The following is a 19,949-nucleotide window of genomic DNA, read 5'->3' as shown; positions in this document are numbered from 1 at the left end:
GGGGGATTTGGGGATTGGGGGGGGGGGGGGATGCCCAAGAGGAGGCCTCTGTTTCCACCCCTACAGAAAATAACTAAATAATCTAATTAAAATTGTGGCGCGACTTCTGTTGATGTCACTTGTTGAGATATCAGATTAGTTTCCGTATCAAATTCCCTGATCATACAAACCAGATTCAAATCTTCGCGCCACTGGAGGCAGAGATCACCCACCACATCTTGCTTTACTCTCTGCTTCATTGAAGAACAAATAAGAATCAAATTCAATTTTTCACTAGATTTTACGCTAGCCTTTACCTTGCAACAGCTTGAAACTGAATTAAAATTTAAATCTGGTCAGACACGCCCACGAGGACACGAACACACCCGAAGCTTTCTTTCTTTTCTTCTTCCCGCCTTTCGCTCTTCCTTTCCGGTTCGCCGCGAGTAAGGTTTACGTTGCTTTCGGCCGACGCCGTTAATATCTTTCCCCATCTTCCAAAATGAAGATCTATAAGGATATCATTACAGGTTTGTATAATTGACGATTTTTCGCACGATTTTTAAGATATTTAACTTCCATGGTCGCCCTTAATTTTGTCTGAAATTCGTTAACAGTGGTGCGACGGGCATGACCGTGGGCATGTCATGACGTCCACAGGTTGTCCGTTAATTTTGGTCCCGTTGAACTCTATACTTTCGTTCAAAAATGTTCCGTACATTCCTTTTATATTCTGTAGGAGTTGTATGTGGCAAGGTTAGATCCACTGATAACGTTTGTTTACATAACGTATGGTGACGTTAACACCCCTCTAATTATGCACCGGTGTTTTAAAATTAATCCCGTTTCAATCAGTACAAGTGAACAGTCTTATCACTTGGCGGTCTCACAATTTTAATGGACCTATTATTGTTCCTCACAATCAATGTTTGAGTCAAACATCTGTATCTCAGTAGAGGTTAGGGTTCCTATGTTGCTTGTTCATCTGTGTCAAACTGACCAGTGACTCATAGCGACACAGTAATGCCATATGTTTTTTGACGTCTTTTGAACTCGGACTGGTGACCTCACCTGTGCAGAGGAGAGACTGTTTCATTTAATGTCCCTTTTTGCACAGTACTACTTATTTGAAACTTCACTGTAAATTTTACTCCCCTAAGGATCTTGTTAGGTTTCTTCTTGTCATTCAGGACTGTGACCTTTTATGACAACCACTTGATTTTGATGTGGTTCTGTGAAACTTCTTTTACACGCTGGCCTGATAGATAAATTTGAGCTCTGACCGATTATGATGATCACTTGATGTAGAAGAGGTTCAAGAGAACCCCAATGTTAGTTTCCAAAAGGATACTGAGAGGTCAGATTTCTTCTTTGACAGGCGTGATAGATAATATTAAGCTCTGACAGAATATGATGATCACTTGATGTAGAAGAGGTTCTCAAGTGAACCTCAATGTTAGTTTCCAAAAGGATACTGAGAATTCTGGTTTCTTCTGTGTCACACAGGCGCGATAGGTAAATTTTAGCACTGACCGTTTATGATGATCACTTGATGTAGAAGAGGTTCAAGAGAACCCCAATGTAAGTTTCCAAAAGGATACTGAGAGGTCAGGTCATCTTTGAAACACTGGTTTGATGGATAAATTTTAGCTCTGACCGTCTATGATGATCACTTGATATAGAAGAGGTTCAAGAGAACTTCAATGTTAGTTTCCAAAAGGATACTGAGAGGTCAGATTACTTGGACCTGAAGGAGTGTTAATTGAAATGTAGATCTGGTAGAATTTTATAACCAATAGATATTGGATTGATTTATCATGTCCTTTGTTTTTGTGTTACAGGTGATGAGATGTTCTCAGACACCTACAAAATTAAGCTGGTTGATGAAGTCATGTATGAAGTCTATGGCAAGGTAAGTTTTGTCTGTTTGAAACTTAAACTTCAATATTGCTTTCTCTTTCAAGTTTACTTTGAGCAATTTGTGCTAGACTACCATCCATAATATTGTGTGAAGGTTATCTATGCTGACACTCGCTACTCTGTGATTAGAAAACGCCTTATAACTTAAATTGAATTATGGTTTTGCATACTCTAATACCGGGCATTCTCTTTAGTTTGCTTGGAGCAATGTATGCCAAAGTAATGTCCTTATTTGCGAGTGTGAATGGTCTCTCTTACCTCTTCACATGTAGATATGGATGAACACTCAATTAGATCTTTTGGTTTTAAAATTTTGTTAGTGAATGTGTGTTAATTAATGTCTCTGTTCAACAGCTGATTCAACGGAAGCAGGGAGATGTTCAAATCGACGGTGCCAACCCATCTGCTGAGGAAGCTGACGAAGGTACCGAGACTACTGTTGAGTCAGGAGTTGATATTGTTCTGAACCACCGACTTACCGAGTGCTTTGCCTTCGGTGACAAGAAGTCCTACACCCTCTACCTTAAGGACTACATGAAGAAGTAAGTGTCTTGTTTAAGGCTATGATTAGAAATGCCTTGTCATGCCTTGTTAAATGACAGAGCCTTAAGACTCCTAATTGTTTCAATCGCTTGAAGTGCACAGTTGCTTCACATGTTCAGGCTGTCAAGCTTGGGTACTAAGTGGTGTTTCTTTTGTTGCAGGCTCGTTGAAAAGCTCCAGGAGAGAGATCCTGAGCAGGTTGACGTCTTCAAAAACAACATCAACAAATACATGAAGGATGTCCTTGGCAGGTTTAAGGACCTCCAGTTCTTCACCGGTGAATCCATGGATGTTGATGGCATGGTTGCCATGGTTGAGTACCGTGACATCGACGGTGACAGTGTGCCAGTCTGTATGTTCTTCAAACACGGTCTGGAAGAGGAGAAGTTTTAATCATGGACTGCAAAGTGCTAAATGTAGGTATTACCACCATGCTTTTCTTCCATGTATCTGAATCAACATTACAGGATGCAGTAGTTTAATTCTTTGTATTTTTTTTCTCTTTCAGGTTTAACTAACAAAATAAAGAACTATTCAGTGTGGAAACATGTGGAGTGTATCTGCTGAAGCACTGCTTTTATGATTGTAAATAAGGCTCAGACCAGTTTTTGTATTTATTTTTACTGGAGGATGGGGAAAGACATTGCAAGAAACCAAAATATTTATACTAAACCTCATGTGGGTATGAAATTTTAGGAAAAATAAATTCAACCACCTTTTTCTATGTAATTGTTTGAAATCAAGTTTTATTATTTGATCCAATGTGTCCAATGAAGTGTCAGAGACAAGTAAATGTTCTCCCCTGTGAATCTTCTCTTCTTTTCTGGCGACCTATTCAACACATTGCTGCTTTACCAGTTAATGTCACTAAAATGAATCTAGCTATATTTGGCACATTTATCACAAGTCTTTCTACTAACTTAGGGTGAGTTCCTATGCTTGGGAACTGAAGAGATTCAGGTGTCGCTTCGTAGGAAGTTGTCTCGTTGGCTTGGTCGCGGCGTGGTTGACCCGCATCTTGGATGGCCCCCACTTATCTCAAAATGAATGGCCTAGTCAACGCGCCGCAGCCCACAGCCGCTGAGGGCTCGGCTGGTCTGTCACACACAGCCTCAGCCCCACACGGTTCCGGATCCGGTGGCTCTGTCCGATCCGATTCATTCACAAGTCCGAGCCCTTGAGTTCTGAAGAGCGTGGCCAGGCCAACGCCGCCACTGTCCGGTCCTAGATGAGGGCGAACTTGCCGAGGCCCCGCAGCATGAGCACCGCCCCGAGCACGGCCGCCATGACGGCACAGATGAGGGCGGCCACCACGGCCACCGACACCTCGCCGTCAGCGATGCCGCGCGTGCAGTGCTGCACCAGAGCGACCTGCGGACGGAAGAACAGAATTGTGAGAATCAGCCATTTCTCTGTCTGGCAAGCTACGCGCAAGCGCAGCGCGCACCGCGCACCGTACCCATCCTCCGTTGTCGGCGATCCAGGGCGCCAGGTCGTCCTCCAGCAGCTGGCCGACGGCCGCCACCAGAGCGTGGAGGTACTCGGGGTGCCCCTGCCGGACGCAGTCCACGGCCAGGGCGCCCGCCACGGCGTACAGGGCCACCACCTTGCCCCACGTCACGTCGTGCTTCAGCAGGTCCCTGAGAAGATAAGTTGCTCTGAGTTACGCGCGACCGAGGACCAAGGGGCGGGGACCGAAGCTGCCCGCTCCTAGCGAGCAACGGCTTGCTTGCGCGACTTTTAGCGACTGTGAGGTAGGCCATCGCCCAGGCCGGCAACACACCGGTGTGGAGACGGTGGCCTACCGCGCCCCTGTCAGGAGCGAGGTAGGCCTCCGTCTCCACACCGGTGTGTCGCTGGCCGAGGCCGTGGCCTACCTCACAGGCGCTGAAGGTGGACTAAATGGGAACCACCGTTTCATTCGCCCAGCAAAGCGACCGAGAGATGGCGTGGCGACTGGCGAACAGGGCGCCTGGCGGATAGGCATCCCAACGTCCTCGCTGCCCGCCGCCGGGTCGGCCCCACGTCCCCGACGTTGCCGAGGTCCTCACCTTCCCACGGCCGTGAGGGCGGTGGCGGCCGCCTTGTCCGACACGATGGGCCCCGGGGCGGCCTGGCGGGCCACGCCGGTGTACACCTTGGGGTGGCGCCGCTCCAGCTCCAGGCCCACCAAGTTGAGCTCCGAGAAGACCTCGCGCAGGGAGTGCATGGAGAGCAGGGAGTCCGCACCGGCCAGGCCCTGCGGCGCGTTGAGGGTCGCCGCCGACCGGAGTCGCTGCAGCCCGCATTTCCGGTCGAACAGGCCGGCCCGCTTGAGCCGCGACCGGATGTACTGGCCGCACAGCGCCTTGCCCTGCGACACGATCTCCTGGAACGGAAGAAGAAACGTACAAGTGCTTTATCTATTTCGCGCGCTGCGCAGCGCCGCCCCGCCCGTGGCCACCGCCACTCACCACTATCTTGGAGTGCGCCGGCGCCGTCCTCCAGCCGATGGTGCTGGACAGCTTCCTGGAGACCACGTCGCTCACGTTGCTGAACCTCCTCCGGGGCATCATGGCCGCCATCTGCGCCATGTGGGCGTGGTGGTCGCCCAGCAGCGCCGCCGGCGTGCTCATTTTCCGCCTCGACCTACACCGCAAAAAAGAAAATCACTTTCGCTTCGGTTTCTTGTTTCATTTTGGAATGCACCGGCCCGGCTGCTGCCCACCTGAGGACGTTGCCCGACGCCGGGGCCAGCCCCAGGCCGCCGAGGGCGTCGCTCGGCATGGCGCCGGGGTCGGGGGTCGCGTCCGGGGTCGCGTCGTCGCTCGCGGGCTCCTCCTCGACGTCCTCGCCGTCCTCGCCGTCCTCCCCGTCGTCTACCTCCTCCTCCTGCTGGCGCTGCTGCTGCCACTGCTCGGGGCCGTCATCTGTGGACACAGAGGGTTTATGTTGTTTTCGTTTCGCTTTCAAAGTCACCGGGGCAACCTGAAGACCCAACCTGTCTGTCACACTGCAAACACGGCCCGATGGCCCGATGGCCCGGCTCGATCGATGTTCCAATCAATCGCTTCGCGCTCCGTGTCATCCCATTTGTTCAAACCCGAGTCCGGCTAATCTGCTATCTGGCGGTGGCGGCCAGCCGGGCAGGGCGGCCAGGGCCTCGGGGAGGGCCTCGGGGAGGGCAGATGACGCGCTGCCTCCACCAGCAGGCGCCCTCGGCCACCATCGGCACTGTATGGAAGGGCTTATCGTGCTGATAACTTCCGACCGCGCATCACGCCCACACCTTCCCCTTTGTGTGTGTGAGTGTGTGAGTGTATATGTGTGTATAAAAAGCGGGGGAGGGGGACGTTCATCTAGAAAGGCAGAGAAACTGCGCGTAATGTTCCTCGCACCCGCATCTCTTTGCGGAAGGGAGCCGGACCGGACGTACTATCTTTGGCGTGATAAGGCTCCTGGACACTAATGAATTCACACACACGCACACACACCCTGCCTCTGCTTGCCCTGCCGTTGCCGCCTCGGCGATGTTTCGGGAGTGTAGCGTAATGGAGCTGGTTCGTGAGGTGGCTTGCCCGTTTTGCCCGCTTGCCGTCTGATTCCGAACACTGCTTCGTCGCTCTGTCTCTCTCGCACCCCAACGGACCGCCCCATGAGCGCGACAGAGACAGAGCGACGAAAGCAGTGCTCGGAATCAGACGGCTGGCCCGGAGCTGCCACTCTGGTGCCGATCGCCATCGAGCCGCTCTCTGTTCGAAGGGAAGGCCAGGCCCCAGAGAGCCTCACGACACCGCAGCAAGGCCCGGCCCGGCACGGCACGGCCCACGCAGCGCAGAAACGTGCGTGGCCAAAGTACACACTGTAAAAAGTGGAGCCGGAGGCGCAAGACGAAGAAGCAGCCAGTACCGGTGACGAAGACCCCTTGCTTTGCGCAGAACGTGTTTTCTTAAAAAATAATTTCTGTGTGTGTGGCGCGTCCCTCCTCCTGGTGAATCGAAGTTGACGCTGAGGAAACATGACACTTGCACACTGTAGAACCGTGTTCGGCAAAATCGTGGATGACAGTTTCATCAGTTGAAAATAATGACAATGTCTTCGCTCGCTGTCATTAAAGCTCCCATGACAACTCAGATGTTTGACAGTGTGTACTCGCTTCCTCACATTTATTGCCCTGTTTTGTTTTTTTTCCTTTCGGCAGGCCGGCAAGCGGTTGCCGCGAAGAGCACGTCGTGGCCGGGCATCGATCGCATATCATCGGCGTTGCAGCCTCGGACAAAACTCGTGCGTCCCTGTTACACGAGTGCGGCGTGCCAGTCACGACCGAGCGACCCGCGCATTAAAAAATAAAAAAAAAAAAGTAAGCGGTAGTGCACGCAAGCCGACAAAGACGAGCACGTAGCCGGCCGGCGCGCGCCGCGGGTCGGACTTCCCTTGCGCTGCGCCACCCCATTCCCTTTTCTTGATTGATCTATCCGCATCACCGACGTCTCAAAACAAACAGCCGTGGCCGGGATGCGGCCGATGCGGCCGGCCCGCCAAAGGCCTGCCTCTGGCGGCATTTCAAGAAAAACCTAAACGGCCGCTATCGCACGCACGGGCAGCCCGCCGCACGGCCCCCAGCCGCAAAGGCGAAAGTGAAAAAAGAAAAAAGGAAAAGAGTTGTTCAGATTTGAAAAGACAGGTTTCCAAAAAGAACTCGGCGGGAAAAAGGAAGGGAAAAAAGTCGGCGTGGTGTAGCGATATCGGCTGTCCGACGCGGAACCCTTGACCCGAATGATCCGGCGGCAGCGCGCGGCTAATGTCACCCGGCTGTATCAAGCGCTGCATCTCGCCGCCCCCTGGCCGCCCCCTGGCCGCCCCCTGGCCGCCCCCGCGCGATGCCTGCCGCCTGCCACTGCCTGCCTGTCCGCTGGCCGGACGCAGTCGGCAGGCCGCAGGCCGTCGCGTTGCCTACCTCGTGACGTCATGGCGCCGGAGGCACCGTCCTGGTGGTGGGTCGCGGCGGCGGCGGGTCGCGGTGACGCAGGGTCGCGGTGACGGCGGGTGACGGGTCGCCGGGGACGGCAAGAAGGTCGCGACGATACGGTGCGGCACGCGGCACGCCGGTGCCACTGACCGACTGCAGTGTGCCAATCGGCCGCGGCGCCCGCCGACACGCCGCGCCATCTTGCGGCCGAACCAGAAAACCTGAACCGAACCGAACCGCGCCACCGCGCCCGACGCGGACACGCGGAGGCGCGTAGTCTGTCGCGTCTGACCCGCCGTGGACCCGACCCGGCGGCGGACGGGCCCGCGCCAGCACTGCGGATGCCGCCTGCCCTGCCCTGCCCTGCCCTGCCCTGCCGCCCCCGCGCACCGCCCGGTGGCGGCACTGCCCGGACACTGCCCGGACACGGGGCAGCCAAGACCGTGTAATCTCTCCCCCGAGATAACAGCGAACGGAAACCAGCACGCCGAGGTAACGCTCCGTTAGGGAATTCCCTCCCGCGCGCAAAAAAAAATGTCGCCAGTCGCGTGCCGCCTCGCCGCCAGTGTAGTGGCCGCGAGGAGCGAGAAGTCGCCGTGCCGGTTGGGCTGCCTACCCTGGCGTCCGCGGGCGCGAGGCGCGGCGGAGGGCGGCCGGGCCCCGCCTCGGCGATGCTGCAGTGCAGACAGGAGGAAGGGGGCCGCTGCCGCTAGCTGGCACCGCTGACTGATCCCATCGCTCTGTCTCTCTCGCACCTAGAGGGGACGCCGTGAGTGCGAGAGAGACAGAGGCCCGCCGATGCCCCGCCCCTAATAGGCAGCCGATGTTATCGGCGCCGCCGTGCCTCCGCGAAAAAAGGAGAGGAGAGGAACTGCACAGTGTGGTGTCCTCATTAAGGACCCACACTGTCCTGTCCGGCGCGGGGCGCGAAGGGGGAGGAACGGAGGGGAGGGATTGTTGGCGAGGCCGAGGCAGGACTCGGGTTGACGTTGACGGCCCCTTCCCGGACAGTTACAGTGCTCGGCCTGCCGTCCCCGGAAGAGCCTTGGCAGCCTTGGCCGGCCAGCCTTGGGTCCGCCACGGCCACGGCGCCAAGATTAGCCGCTTTCTACAGTGACGCGGCGCAAGGTATTGGACAGAGGTGGCCCGGCGCCACACTGCGAGAAAAGGAGCTACACTGTCAACGAAAGGGTTGCGCAACGCGCGAATAAAACGAGGAGGACACGCCGCCGCGCCGCGGAGGCAGAGCGGGAGAGAGAGGGGGAGGGGGAGGGAACGCGTGCGGAATACCATTAGTTTGCAGGCCGTGCAGGGGAGGCGGTGGAGGCGGTGGGGGCCGCGGCGGACAACGACGTGAGGACGAGAGATGTCATTTCATAGTGCACCTCCTGGCCGCGCCGAGCCGAGCCGAGCAGCACCGCGACGGAAGGCTGCCGAGGACGGCCGAGGATTGCACGGGATTAATCTAGTCCGCAGCTGCAGACTCATTCCGAGCAGCGGTGCCGTCGCTCTGTCTCTCTCGCACTCGCGGGGCGTGCCGCGAAGAACCGCTGGCCGTAATCGGATGCAGTGCAGGCCCTGCAGGCCGCAGGATGCAGGCTGACGCGCTGGCGGCATGGAGCTGGCGAACCCTGCATTGCTAGGGATGGGATGCCCCGTCGCGAGTGGACATTGTGTCAACGTTGGACGCGCTCCAGCCCGGCCGCGGCGCGGCGTCTCGACGGCGACCCTTTGCCTCACGGCGCGGCAGTCTTGGCCTCCGTCGGCGTCCCGCCCGGATCCTGGATGGCTCCGCGGGGCGCCGCGGGTTGCCTACACTGTCGGCCGTGGCCGCTGTCGGCTCCAATCAGGCTCGGCGACGCAAATCTAGCGTCACCCGAGACGCCCCCGCGGCCCCAGCCCGCGGAGCAGGGCCGCAAGTCGCGGCTGGACGCCAGCAGGCCGCAGAGCGACAGAGAGGCGGAGCGGAGCACTGCCGGCCGGCCGCGCCGCACCGCCCCGCCCCGCCGAGGCGACCTGTTTAATAGGATGCAGCCAAACGGCAACTCGAGTGTGGGCCACCGCCATCTGATAGTCCACTGCACTGGAAAAATAACAAAAATGGCGGCGTGGAAAAGCGGCCATTCCGCTGCTCGTTTGACACGCGTATTCCGTAATCAAATTCAATGCCGAGCCGGCCGCCGGGGCCGCCGGGGCGGCCGGGGCAGCCAGGCAACGGGGCGGCAGGTAATTCGTCGCTGCGTATGCGCGGCCCGGCCCGGCGCGGCACGGCACGGCACGGCACGGCACGGCCCGCGTCTCGCCAGTCTCGCCTCGCGCTGCGATGCTCTGCGATTAAAATTCTAGTCGACAAGGCTCGGGCCTTGCCTTCCTCCCGCCTTCGGATAAACAAGCAGAAGTGCGAGCCATTCACTCTCGCAGTGTACGGTAGTTCAATTTCGGCGAGATCCCCATCTCCCCGGCGCCGAAAAATGGAGATTCCCTCGAGGGTGTCCCTCCTTTTCAGGGACTTGCTTCATTGACGCCATCCGAGTCCTTGAACGGAGAGCGCGGTTTGGCTGCCTCGAACGTCGCGCCGCCGATCGGCCGTTTTTCTGTGTTTTGCCGCCGCTCGTTTTGGTGTCATTTTTCAGCGCCGGTCGCGTGACGGCGAACAAAGCTGGGCCAAATTAAGGAGCTACTCATGCTAATGCCTCCAGTCAATCATAGAGCCATAATTGGAATCCTTCATCGTGTGTGCCGGCCGAAAAACACTCGCTAGGAGAACCCGCACGCGAGCCGAGCCGTGCCTAGAGTGGACTCGCTTGCAGTCATTTTTCAACGCAAGAAAAACGCTTCGATTAATTAATTACGGCGACTGCTGGCCCCGCCCCGATTGACACGACGAATCCGAACCGAACGCATTTTTGGCAGTGTCACGAACAACGACAGCGTCTTGATGGATGGTCGGATTGCTTGGCGTGGCTTGGCGTGGCTTGGCGTCGCTTTGCGTAGCTCTGTAGGTGGACCGCCACGGACACCGGCACACTGAGAGCGGTTTTCGTCGCCCTGTCTCTCTCGCACCTGCACGGCACGCCCCACGAGTGCGAGAGAGACAGAGCGCTCGGAATCAGTCAAACGGGGCGCGCCAGGGCGTGGCATGGCGAGCAGCCGGACTCACTCAGTCACTGTTATTGCAGTCGTTTGTTTCCACTGCGAAGCTCTCTCGGTTACTCCATCAACTTACAACTAGAATTTCAATGAATCTCTCCCCTACGTATTTTCACACGTGTTTTATTGAAATTTTTTTTGGTGTGTGTATAGTTTTTTTTTGGGTGTAGGAACTCTGTCCGAGCGCGGCCGTGGCACGCCCGAGCCTGGCCAGAGGCGGCCAGTGGCTCCGCCCGCTCCGCCCCGTGCCTCCGGGCCCTTGGCGCGCTTTGGCGCGCTGGCCAGACACTCAGCGCCGCCACCCGCACGGCACCGCACGGCCGGAAACCACGGAAACAGCAGTGTCGCCAACCGCGCGGCGCCTGCAGCACCAAACTGCGAACATCGCGCATCGCGGCTCCGGGCGACGCGAACACAAATTGCCGCAACCGAGAGGCCGAGAGCGAGCTTGGACGCGCGTCCGCTAATCGCCGGGCGCTCTTTTTGTTCCCTCCCGTGTTTTTCCGTTTTGTTTCTTCGTTCTCCCTGCAGGCTGGACGCAATTATGACGTCACGATGACGTCTCCGGAGCGGAGGAGTGATTAAACGCGGAGATCCGAATCATCGGGCATTAAAAAAAAAACAGAGACGGACCAAGGCGTCGACGGCGCCAGTTTCAAATCGGCGGGCTGGGGACATCATTACCGGCGTACGCAGGCTGGCAGGCCTGGCAGGCCGCTGTGATTGCCGGCCTGCGCGCCTCGCTCTGTCTCTCTCGCTCTCACGGGCCGTGCCTCGGCGTGCGAGAGAGACAGAGCCGGCCGGCGTGCTCCAGCTGGCTCTAGCCGGGATCAAGTCCAGGGGCACATTAATAGAAGGCGAGCGCGCCTTTCTGCGGCCTTTAACGACCCAAAATTGTCCGCACCGCGTCCGCAGTCCACAGTCCACAGCCCGCTAACGCAGCGCGCGGTGGCCACCGAAAAACAACAGGTGACTCCCGTCCCGCCCGGCGCGCGATCTTCTTTCCACACTTATCCTGCCCATTCCACTTATGCCAACGACGGCGGCCACGTCGGCGCGGCTCCCATAAGGAAATCCCCTAATGAATGGCTCCGGCTCGCACTTCCCCGTCGCAACCGACGCTCGCTTTGCGCTTTACGCTTTGCTTTACAGTGTGCACAACGAGTTTTATCAATGTGCAGCAGCGTTTTGGGTGTACGCGAAAGGCAAGGCGGCCGCGCAGCCTCGCCGTTTTATGCGACTTGCCATTCATCTTCGGAACTGACCATTGTTTCTGCACGGCTGGCCGGCCGCCGGGCCGTGCTGAAACGCGGGTCTCTCTCTCTCGCACTCGGGGCGTGGCGTCGGGGTGCGAGGGGGACGGCGGCGAGACCGCTGTTCGGAGCCAGCCTGAGTGGCCCGGAGCGGGGCGGGAAGACTCGCGCCGCTCCACGCCGCTCGCAGTCCGTTCAGTTAGCACCAACAGCAACAACCCGGACTCGACTTGCGAGCGAGTGCTGCGCGCTGCGTCTCCGCCGCGCCGAGCCGTGCCGCCCCCAACTCCTCCAGCTCCTCCACTCCTCCAACGAGGCCGGCGAGGAGTAATGCCGTCGTAAAGCCGCCTTCGTACTGCCTCACTGGCCGCCTCACGCCGAAGGATCGTCGCTCTGTCTCTCTCGCTCCCTTACTGGGACGTCCCTCGAGTGCGAGAGAGACAGCGCGCAGGCCGGCCGGACTCCCAATTACACGATATGCATGCAGTCCTCGATCCCCTCCGATCGCACTCCGATTCCGTCGTTTCGCAAGTTTGGCTTGGCGCGTTCGTTCTCCTCGTTTTCTGTCCTTTTCGCCGTGTAGGTCCTCGCAGTGCTTTCTCAACGTCGACAAACGAGAACTCCGCCCCGTTGCACAGTGGGCCAGAAGACCGGTGGAGGCGGCCAAAATTCTAGACGCCTTTTGAGCTCCAGAGTCACTATTAGTGAAACAGGGCTCGAACTGAACGTGTGTGACCGCACCATCGGATTCCTCGTTCGGACAGCAATCCATCGGTTTTTCGCCACCTCCACCGGTCTTCTGGCCCACTGTGCGTTGCCTTGGAAATCTCTTCCCGTTCGAGTGCGAGCGTCACCAGGGCGAAGCCGAAGCCCGCAGCGAGCGGTCGAAGTCGAAAACGAGATTTGGGTCAGGGCGGCGCGGTCCGGCCGGCCCAGCGGACTCGAGGTGGGCGAAGGCGAAGGAAGACCCGGGCCTCCTTATTTTGATCCGTGCGTATGATTCATTCATACCGCTTGACGAGGGTTCCCCGCGGCGTCGTCAGTCGTCACACAACTACTAGCGGCCCGACCGCCCCGGCCCGACCGGCCCCGACAGCGACACGGGGTCTTGATAGCACCACCTGACACGCGGCGGGAAGCCACGCCAGTCTCGACGCCAGTCATGCTGTCCAAACTTGGCCCGCGTTCAACGGCTGTGCGTTTCGCGGTGTACCTGCTGGTGCCCTCGGCCCGCCTCGGCCCGCCTCGGCCGGCACCACACCGTATTGTCTCCTGCTGTTTGCCTTTGATAACACCAGGACCGCACCGCAGCCGCGCGCCCGGCTGGCGGGACTGGCGGGACTGGCGCGCGCATGCCAAAATCTACACCGTTGGCAACACGCTGTTCGGCCTAACGGCGCTTATCTTTTCGAACGCCGCCGCGGTATCTTGGCTCAAATTCGCCCCCTGTTAGCGCACGCGCGCGTGTCCCGCGAGGGGGGGGGGGACCTCGAGGGGGACGGAAGGGCGTCATTGGGGTCGCGTCCCGCTCACTTTAAAGTGTAGCGTTCATCGGGGCCCTCGGGGCCGTCGGGGCCGCCGGGCCGCCAGCAACAATGAGAAGAAGGAGGGGAAAGGGGAGTGGGCTTGATTTACGAGTAAACCGACGTGCTCGAAATTTAAGGCCGCATCTCCGCGCTGCCGCGTTGCCGCCATGCCCCTCCCTGCAGCGCGCTGTCACCCCCAAGGCCCTTCCCTTCCCGCCCTTCGCGGACGTGCAGGCTGACTCCGGGCTGTCTCTCTCTCTCTCTCTCTCTCTCTCTCTCTCTCTCTCTCTCTCTCTCTCTCTCTCTCTCTCTCTCTCTCTCTCTCTCTCTCTCTCTCGCACTCGCGGGGCGTCGCGCATGAGTGCGAGCGAGGCAGGCGACGAAATGTTCGGAATGAGCCTAGCCCGCCACAGTGTCACGACGTGATACCGGTTTACAGCTCTGTAAGGGGAGCGCAGCGCATAGCGCAAAGTGGAGACTTTGTAAAGCTCCCGGGGGCCGCCGTGCCCGCACCCGTCTGCTCACCCGGTCTGCTGTCTCTCTCACGGCGCGCCTCATTGGGACGTGCGAGGGAGACAGACTCTTCGAATCAGCTGCTGCTTCCTAGATTCACGAGGCGAGCGGCTCCGCCTGCCTCGGCCGGCCTCGTTGTTTGAATGAGCGTGTTTTCTGTAGCTTCGCTGGCTGTAAATGTCAGCGGCGTGCTGCGAGTCATGGCGAGGGGGTCTTTACCGCGTGAGTGTTTTGCTGTCGATCTGTCTATTTGTCTTGCGTCTGTCTGTCTGTCTGTCTTGTCTGTCTGTCTGTCTGTCTGTCTGTCTGTCTGTCTGTCTGCGTGCTGTGTAGCGTCCCTTCGGAATGTATCCGAGTCCGCCGATAGAGTGGCCTAAATAAGTTACTCCAAGATTGATGGCGCCGCACAGCCGCACGGCCCACGGCGCGCGATCCGCCTTGAGATTGGCCGGCCATTGCCCTGGAGCGCCCTGGAGCGCCCTGGAGCGCCCTGGAGCGCCCTGGAGCGCCCTGGAGCGCCCTGGAGCGCCCTGGAGCGCCCTGGAGCGCCCTGGAGCGCCCTGGAGCGCCCTGGAGCGCCCTGGAGCGCCCTGGAGCGCCCTGGAGCGCCCTGGAGCGCCCTGGAGCGCCCTGGAGCGCCCTGGAGCGCCCTGGAGCGCCCTGGAGCGCCCTGGAGCGCCCTGGAGCGCCCTGGAGCGCCCTGGAGCGCCCTGGAGTCGGTTTGCTGTCGGTTCCCGGTCCGCCCGCGGTCCAACGAAGGCCCTTGTGACCCCGCGGCCGCGGCCGGCCCAACATCAATCTGCGGTAAGCAGGGCACTGCGCCTTCGCCGTCTCCCTCGCACTCATGGGGCGTCGCGTGCGGGTGCGAGAGAGACAAGCGATGCGAATGATTCCCCCCGCGCCCTGCTGCTCACCTTTGCTGCTCCGAGACGACTGGGACGGCTGGGACACTGCACTGGTAGTTTCCGGCGGCCGCGGCGTGCAGCGCCTCGCCGCGCCGCGGACAACATGTCGCAACGATGCACCTGCCACTTGGGCATTCAAGCAGCACGAGCGGAACGAAAACCAACAGCAGCGAAGCACAGCGAAGCCGGGCCGCTGCCAATGGCCACTTTTTCTGCCGGTCGCGGAGAGGTCCTCAGGCCCGGGCTGTATTGCCGCTCTGCCGTGCCGCGGCGACACGCACCGGACTTGGAGTCGTCGACACCGCGGGCCTCGTTGACGTCGGCTGTCGCGACGAGGCGCAACCCGTGGGGGTCGAACTGTCGAAGCAACTCCAGCCGCCGACGCGCCGGCCGGGCCAAGCCAGGCCGCGTCTACACACGTCCACTCGCGTCGCTCGCGCGGAACGCGCGGAACAGGGTCTGTGCACAGCGCCGCCAGACACGCTTCGCGCCTCGCCACAGACTGAGCTCCGCGGCGCGCGGCGCGCGGCCTAGCGCGGCCCACAGCCCGCCACACTGCCTCGCTCGGCCCGGCCCGGCCAGCGCCGCGCGGACTGGAGGGGCCACGGGGCAGGGAAGGCGGACCGCGGTCCGTCCCGTCGAGCGAGGCAGTGTGACGGGCTGCCCGCTTCGCCGGCGTCCTGGTCCTCTGGAGCTGGAGCCGAGCATGGTGCGGCCGCGGCGCGCGCGTTGCCTATCCCCAGTCCGGCGGGCGCTAGGCCAGTCGGCATGGCAGCTCTGCGGAGCTCTGTGCGGAGTTGTTGTCGCCGACGTTGCATGGCCGTTCGCGACTTGGAAGCGCCGAATCGGCTATCGGAAACCATTTGGCGGCGTTCCGACCGCGGACCAGCACCGCCAGGACCACGCCGGTGCGCGGCGCGGGATGGAGTGAGCGCCCCGCACCGGCCGGTCCTCGTGGTCCTCGCGGCGACACGTGCGGGTATCAAAATACAACCGCCGATAAGGGTCGTTTGCCGAAGACAACCACGGCGACGTACGCCCTTCCACGTGTCCAAACGCGACCCGGCGCTGCCTGATTGTACCTCACTGAAAATGAGAATCAGAAGGCGAGACTCTCCCCCTCTCAGGGGTCAATGCTTTTTCCCGAGGCGGGCAGTCTCCACGTGCGGCGAGGCAGGCCAAGAGGCAGGCCGCCGACGCCATCCTGCGGCGCGCAGTACGGCGCAGCCACGCGCAGCATCCCCGCCAAAGCGCAGCATGCCCGCCAATGATTACCAAAGCGGCGTTTGCGTGACGTTTGCGTGACGTTTGCTTGGCGGCCGGATTACCGAGTCACTATCAGGCTTTGAACCTACTGCCTTTGGGCCCGCTGCACGCGCCGCCGCATTCCAACGAGTCCCTTCTGGAGGTATAAAAGGCTCGGTGAGGAAGCGAAAGACGTCGAAGACAACCGCCGCCTCTCCAAGCATGAAGGTCCTGGTAGTCCTGATCGTGGCGCTGGCCGCTGGCTCCACCCTGGTCGAGGGTGACGGCCTGGTGTGCGGTGAGTACCTGCTGCTGCACACAGAGTGTCAGCGAGTGAAAGCAGATGTTGACGGTCATCTTTTTCCACGCAGACCTCTTGACCGTGACCACTTCGAAGTTGCCTGGGTGCTCGCCGCTCACCTGCAAACTCCTGTGCGGCCTTGGCTGCGTCACCTACGGCTGTGTGGGTCAGTTTTGCATCTGCGGCCCGCCCAGCACGACCTCCACGGCACCCACCACCAAACTCACGACTCCGCAGTCGACGTCAGTCACCCAGGCCACCTCGGCCTCCACAGCGGTGTCGACCTCCACCCAAGGCAATGGATTTGTGTGCCGTAAGTGACTCAACATTCTTGGGTTTACTAATGTACTATACAGATTAACATTCACCACGCATCCTTTTCACAGCTCTCCTGTCTTCCATCACCCTACCGCTCGCCGCAGAGTGCGACGGTCTCTGCCCCGCCGTCTGCAGGGCAATTGGCCTGGGTTGCGTCTCCAGCGACTGCGACCCTCTAGGCGGTTGTCTGTGTTCTCCACCAAGCTCCGGCGGCTCCACCACGCCATCTACGGGAACCACTCAGAACAATGGCTTTGTCTGCCGTAAGCATACAGACACTCAATTTATTTTCCTGCACCCGTCCAGTTAACAGTACTTAACACACGTAACTTTGCCCACAGCTCTACTCCAGTCGATCACGTTGCCTCTAAGCGGACTCTGCAAGGGAATCTGCCCAGCTGTGTGCAAATTGATTGGCTTAGGATGCGTTGCGAGTGGTTGTGATTCGGATGGGGGCTGCCTCTGCGGTCCTCAGCCGTCACAAACAACTATCGTGCCAACTCTCCCAACCTCGACATCGTCATCGGATACCGAAGGCACTTCAGCTTCTACGGCGGTGTCAACCTCCACTCAAAGCAACGGATTGGTGTGCCGTAAGTAATTAAAGATTCTTCAGGTGGCTGAATGACTTCTTGCGGTGAATTAATGACTATTTCGGATGACTGTAGTATTCTTCTGCTTAACAATTACCACGTATCTTTTTCACAGCTCTCCTGTCTTCCATCACCCTACCGCTCAGCGCAGAGTGCGACGGTCTCTGCCCCGCCGTCTGCAGTGCAATTGGCCTGGGTTGCGTCTCCAGCGACTGCGACCCTCTAGGCGGTTGTCTGTGTTCTCCACCAAGCTCCGGCGGCTCCACCACGCCATCAACGGGAACCACTCAGGACAATGGCTTTGTCTGCCGTAAGCATTCAGACACTAAATTTCTTTTCCTGCACCCGTCCAGTTAACAGTACTTAACACACGTAACTTTGCCCACAGCTCTACTCAAGTCGATCACGTTGCCCCTGGACGGACTTTGCAACGGAATCTGCCCGGCTGTGTGCAAATTGATTGGTTTAGGATGCGTTGCGAGTGGTTGTGATTCGGATGGGGGCTGCCTCTGCGGTCCTCAACCGTCACAGACAACTATCGAGACAACTGACGAGACAACTCTCTCAACCTCGTCATCAGGAACCCAAGGCACTTCAGCTTCAACAGCAGTGTCATCCTCCACCCCAAACAATGGATTGGTGTGCCGTAAGTAACAAAATACACTTCAAAATACTACCTCGGAGAAAAAAAAAATTCATCGCTATGCTCACTATTGCCTCTTTTCGCAGCTCTCCTGTCTTCCATCACCCTACCGCTCGCCGCAGAGTGCGACGGTCTCTGCCCCGCCGTCTGCAGTGCAATTGGCCTGGGTTGCGTCTCCAGCGACTGCGACCCTCTGGGCGGTTGTCTGTGTTCTCCACCAAGCTCCGGCGGTTCCACCACGCCATCAACGGGAACCACACAGAACAATGGATTTGTCTGCCGTAAGCATACAGACACTAAATTTCTTTTCCTGCACCCGTCCAGTTAACAGTACTTAACACACGTAACTTTGCCCACAGCTCTACTCCAGTCGATCACGTTGCCCCTGGACGGACTTTGCAACGGAATCTGCCCGGCTGTGTGCAAATTGATTGGTTTAGGATGCGTTGCGAGCGGTTGTGATTCGGATGGGGGCTGCCTCTGCGGTCCTCAGCCCACACAGCCCACTACGCCTGCATCAACTTCGCCAGCCACGCCCTCCACCACCCCGTCTACACCATCTACCACGCCTTCTTGCCCCACCTCACCTAGCACCACCCCGTCTACACCATCCACCACTCCCTCGACTCCCTCTACCACTCCGTCAACACCATCTACTACCCCTTCTACACCATCTACGACGCCGTCGTGCGCCACCTCACCTAGCACTACTCCGTCAACGCCATCTACCACTCCCTCCACTCCCTCTACCACTCCGTCAACACCATCTACCACTCCCTCGACGCCCTCTACCACTCCGTCAACACCATCTACTACCCCGTCAACACCATCTACCACTCCGTCGACACCCTCCACCACTCCTTCAACACCGTCTACTACCCCATCTACGCCATCTACGACGCCTTCTTGCCCCACATCACCTAGCACAACTCCATCAACACCGTCTACCACTCCATCAACACCGTCTACCACTCCGTCAACACCATCTACCACTCCTTCAACACCATCTACTACGCCATCTACTACTCCATCAACACCGTCTACCACTCCGTCAACACCATCTACCACTCCGTCAACACCATCTACCACGCCGTCTACACCGTCTACTACCCCATCTACCCCATCTACGACACCGTCTTGCCCCACATCCCGTAGCACCACACCTACACGCACGACGCCGTCGACGCCATCTTCAACCCCATCAACACGATACACGACTCTTTCCACGCGTTCCACCGAGCCGTCCTGCGACACCGAGCCTACCAAGACACCCAGACCCACGACGCCGTCTACGCCAAATTCAACCCCGTCAACACGTACGACTCCGTCCACTCGTTCCACCGAGCCATCCTGCGACACCGAGCCTACCAGGACACCCAGACCCACGACGCCGTCTACGCCAAATTCAACGCCGTCAACACGTACTACTCCGTCCACTCGTTCCACCGAGCCATCCTGCGACACCGAGCCTACCAGGACAACCAGACCAACGACGCCATCTACGCCACCCACAACGCCGTCAACACGTACGACTCCGTCCACTCGTTCCACCGAGCCGTCCTGCGACACCGAGCCTACCAGGACAACCAGACCTACGACGCCATCTACGCCACCCACAACGCCGTCATGCGCGACCTCGCCTGTCACAACGCCTAAGCCCACATCTACCACGCCGTCTTGCAACATCTACACCTAGGCCAGCCACCGCACACCCAAGTCTTCGACGTGCACCGTTGGCTAGAGCGGCCACATTCAAGTGGCGCAGTGATAATTGCCTGACCCTTGTTGAAAGGATTGGAATAAAATGACTTCAACAAATGAGGAAGTGTTTATGATCTCTGACTGGCTAGCTCCCCGACTAACGTTCTACTCCGCATGGAGATTCCGAACACTGCTTTCGTCGCTCTGTCTCTCTCTCCCAAACGGGCCGGAGAGGGTGCGGGAGCGAGAGCCGTGCAACCTTCTCGAGTGCACCCGCGGTCGATATTTTCCAGAAGCGGAAGGTGGGGATCCTGTCAGATTGTTTACTTTTTCACTTTGCATGCGTACGAAGAAAAGAACGAAAGTTCCAGAAGCCATTACACTTCCTAAGTGAACTCGACTGCTCAGTAT

At 58.6% G+C, this 19,949-nt stretch overlaps 3 protein-coding genes across 5 annotated transcripts; 2 read left to right on the top strand and 1 right to left on the bottom strand.

Moving 5' to 3' along the window:
* The first annotated feature begins 354 nt into the window (after positions 1-354).
* LOC117651755 (translationally-controlled tumor protein homolog) lies at positions 355-3,171 on the top strand. The gene is made up of 5 exons (XM_034396068.1): positions 355-509; positions 1,821-1,891; positions 2,254-2,441; positions 2,604-2,858; positions 2,951-3,171. The coding sequence occupies exons 1-4, from the start codon at positions 482-484 to the stop codon at positions 2,833-2,835; spliced, it is 519 nt and encodes a 172-aa protein (XP_034251959.1). The 5' UTR covers positions 355-481; the 3' UTR covers positions 2,836-2,858; positions 2,951-3,171.
* LOC117651754 (bcl-2-related ovarian killer protein-like) lies at positions 3,169-15,227 on the bottom strand. Of its 2 annotated transcripts, none has more exons than XM_034396067.1 (6): positions 14,747-15,227; positions 5,150-5,351; positions 4,896-5,070; positions 4,494-4,810; positions 3,902-4,082; positions 3,169-3,813 (listed from the first exon to the last, which is right to left on the bottom strand). In XM_034396067.1, the coding sequence occupies exons 2-6, from the start codon at positions 5,206-5,208 to the stop codon at positions 3,667-3,669; spliced, it is 879 nt and encodes a 292-aa protein (XP_034251958.1). In that variant the 5' UTR covers positions 5,209-5,351; positions 14,747-15,227; the 3' UTR covers positions 3,169-3,666. The 2 variants fall into 2 exon arrangements, with proteins under 2 accessions (XP_034251958.1, XP_034251957.1); XM_034396066.1 differs by lacking the exon at positions 14,747-15,227 and adding an exon at positions 7,379-7,510.
* An 894-nt stretch (positions 15,228-16,121) lies between these two features.
* On the top strand, positions 16,122-19,659 carry LOC117651846 (mucin-2-like). Of its 2 annotated transcripts, XM_034396272.1 has the most exons (8): positions 16,122-16,280; positions 16,354-16,596; positions 16,670-16,864; positions 16,943-17,194; positions 17,310-17,504; positions 17,583-17,840; positions 17,924-18,118; positions 18,197-19,659. In XM_034396272.1, the coding sequence occupies exons 1-8, from the start codon at positions 16,205-16,207 to the stop codon at positions 19,531-19,533; spliced, it is 2,751 nt and encodes a 916-aa protein (XP_034252163.1). In that variant the 5' UTR covers positions 16,122-16,204; the 3' UTR covers positions 19,534-19,659. The 2 variants fall into 2 exon arrangements, with proteins under 2 accessions (XP_034252163.1, XP_034252164.1); XM_034396273.1 differs by lacking the exons at positions 16,943-17,194; positions 17,310-17,504.
* Positions 19,660-19,949: the final 290 nt, after the last annotated feature.

Source organism: Thrips palmi, unplaced genomic scaffold (assembly GCF_012932325.1).
Source record: "Thrips palmi isolate BJ-2018 unplaced genomic scaffold, TpBJ-2018v1 HiC_scaffold_6, whole genome shotgun sequence".
Lineage (NCBI taxonomy): Eukaryota > Metazoa > Arthropoda > Insecta > Thysanoptera > Thripidae > Thrips > Thrips palmi.
Note: the sequence above shows the minus strand (reverse complement) of the source record. Positions and strands in the feature narration are given on the sequence as shown.

Coding starts and splice junctions, on each gene's coding strand:
- LOC117651754 (XM_034396066.1), bottom strand. Junction 4,811..4,895: donor CGGCGCACTCCAAGATAGTG/GTGAGTGGCGGT, acceptor CTTCCGTTCCAG/GAGATCGTGTCGCAGGGCAA. Junction 3,814..3,901: donor TCGCCGACAACGGAGGATGG/GTACGGTGCGCG, acceptor TTCCGTCCGCAG/GTCGCTCTGGTGCAGCACTG.
- LOC117651755 (XM_034396068.1), top strand. CDS start 482: ATGAAGATCTATAAGGATATCATTACAG. Junction 1,892..2,253: donor TGTATGAAGTCTATGGCAAG/GTAAGTTTTGTC, acceptor TCTGTTCAACAG/CTGATTCAACGGAAGCAGGG. Junction 2,442..2,603: donor CTTAAGGACTACATGAAGAA/GTAAGTGTCTTG, acceptor CTTTTGTTGCAG/GCTCGTTGAAAAGCTCCAGG.
- LOC117651846 (XM_034396272.1), top strand. CDS start 16,205: ATGAAGGTCCTGGTAGTCCTGATCGTGGCGCTGGCCGCTGGCTCCACC. Junction 16,865..16,942: donor GAACAATGGCTTTGTCTGCC/GTAAGCATACAG, acceptor CTTTGCCCACAG/CTCTACTCCAGTCGATCACG. Junction 18,119..18,196: donor GAACAATGGATTTGTCTGCC/GTAAGCATACAG, acceptor CTTTGCCCACAG/CTCTACTCCAGTCGATCACG.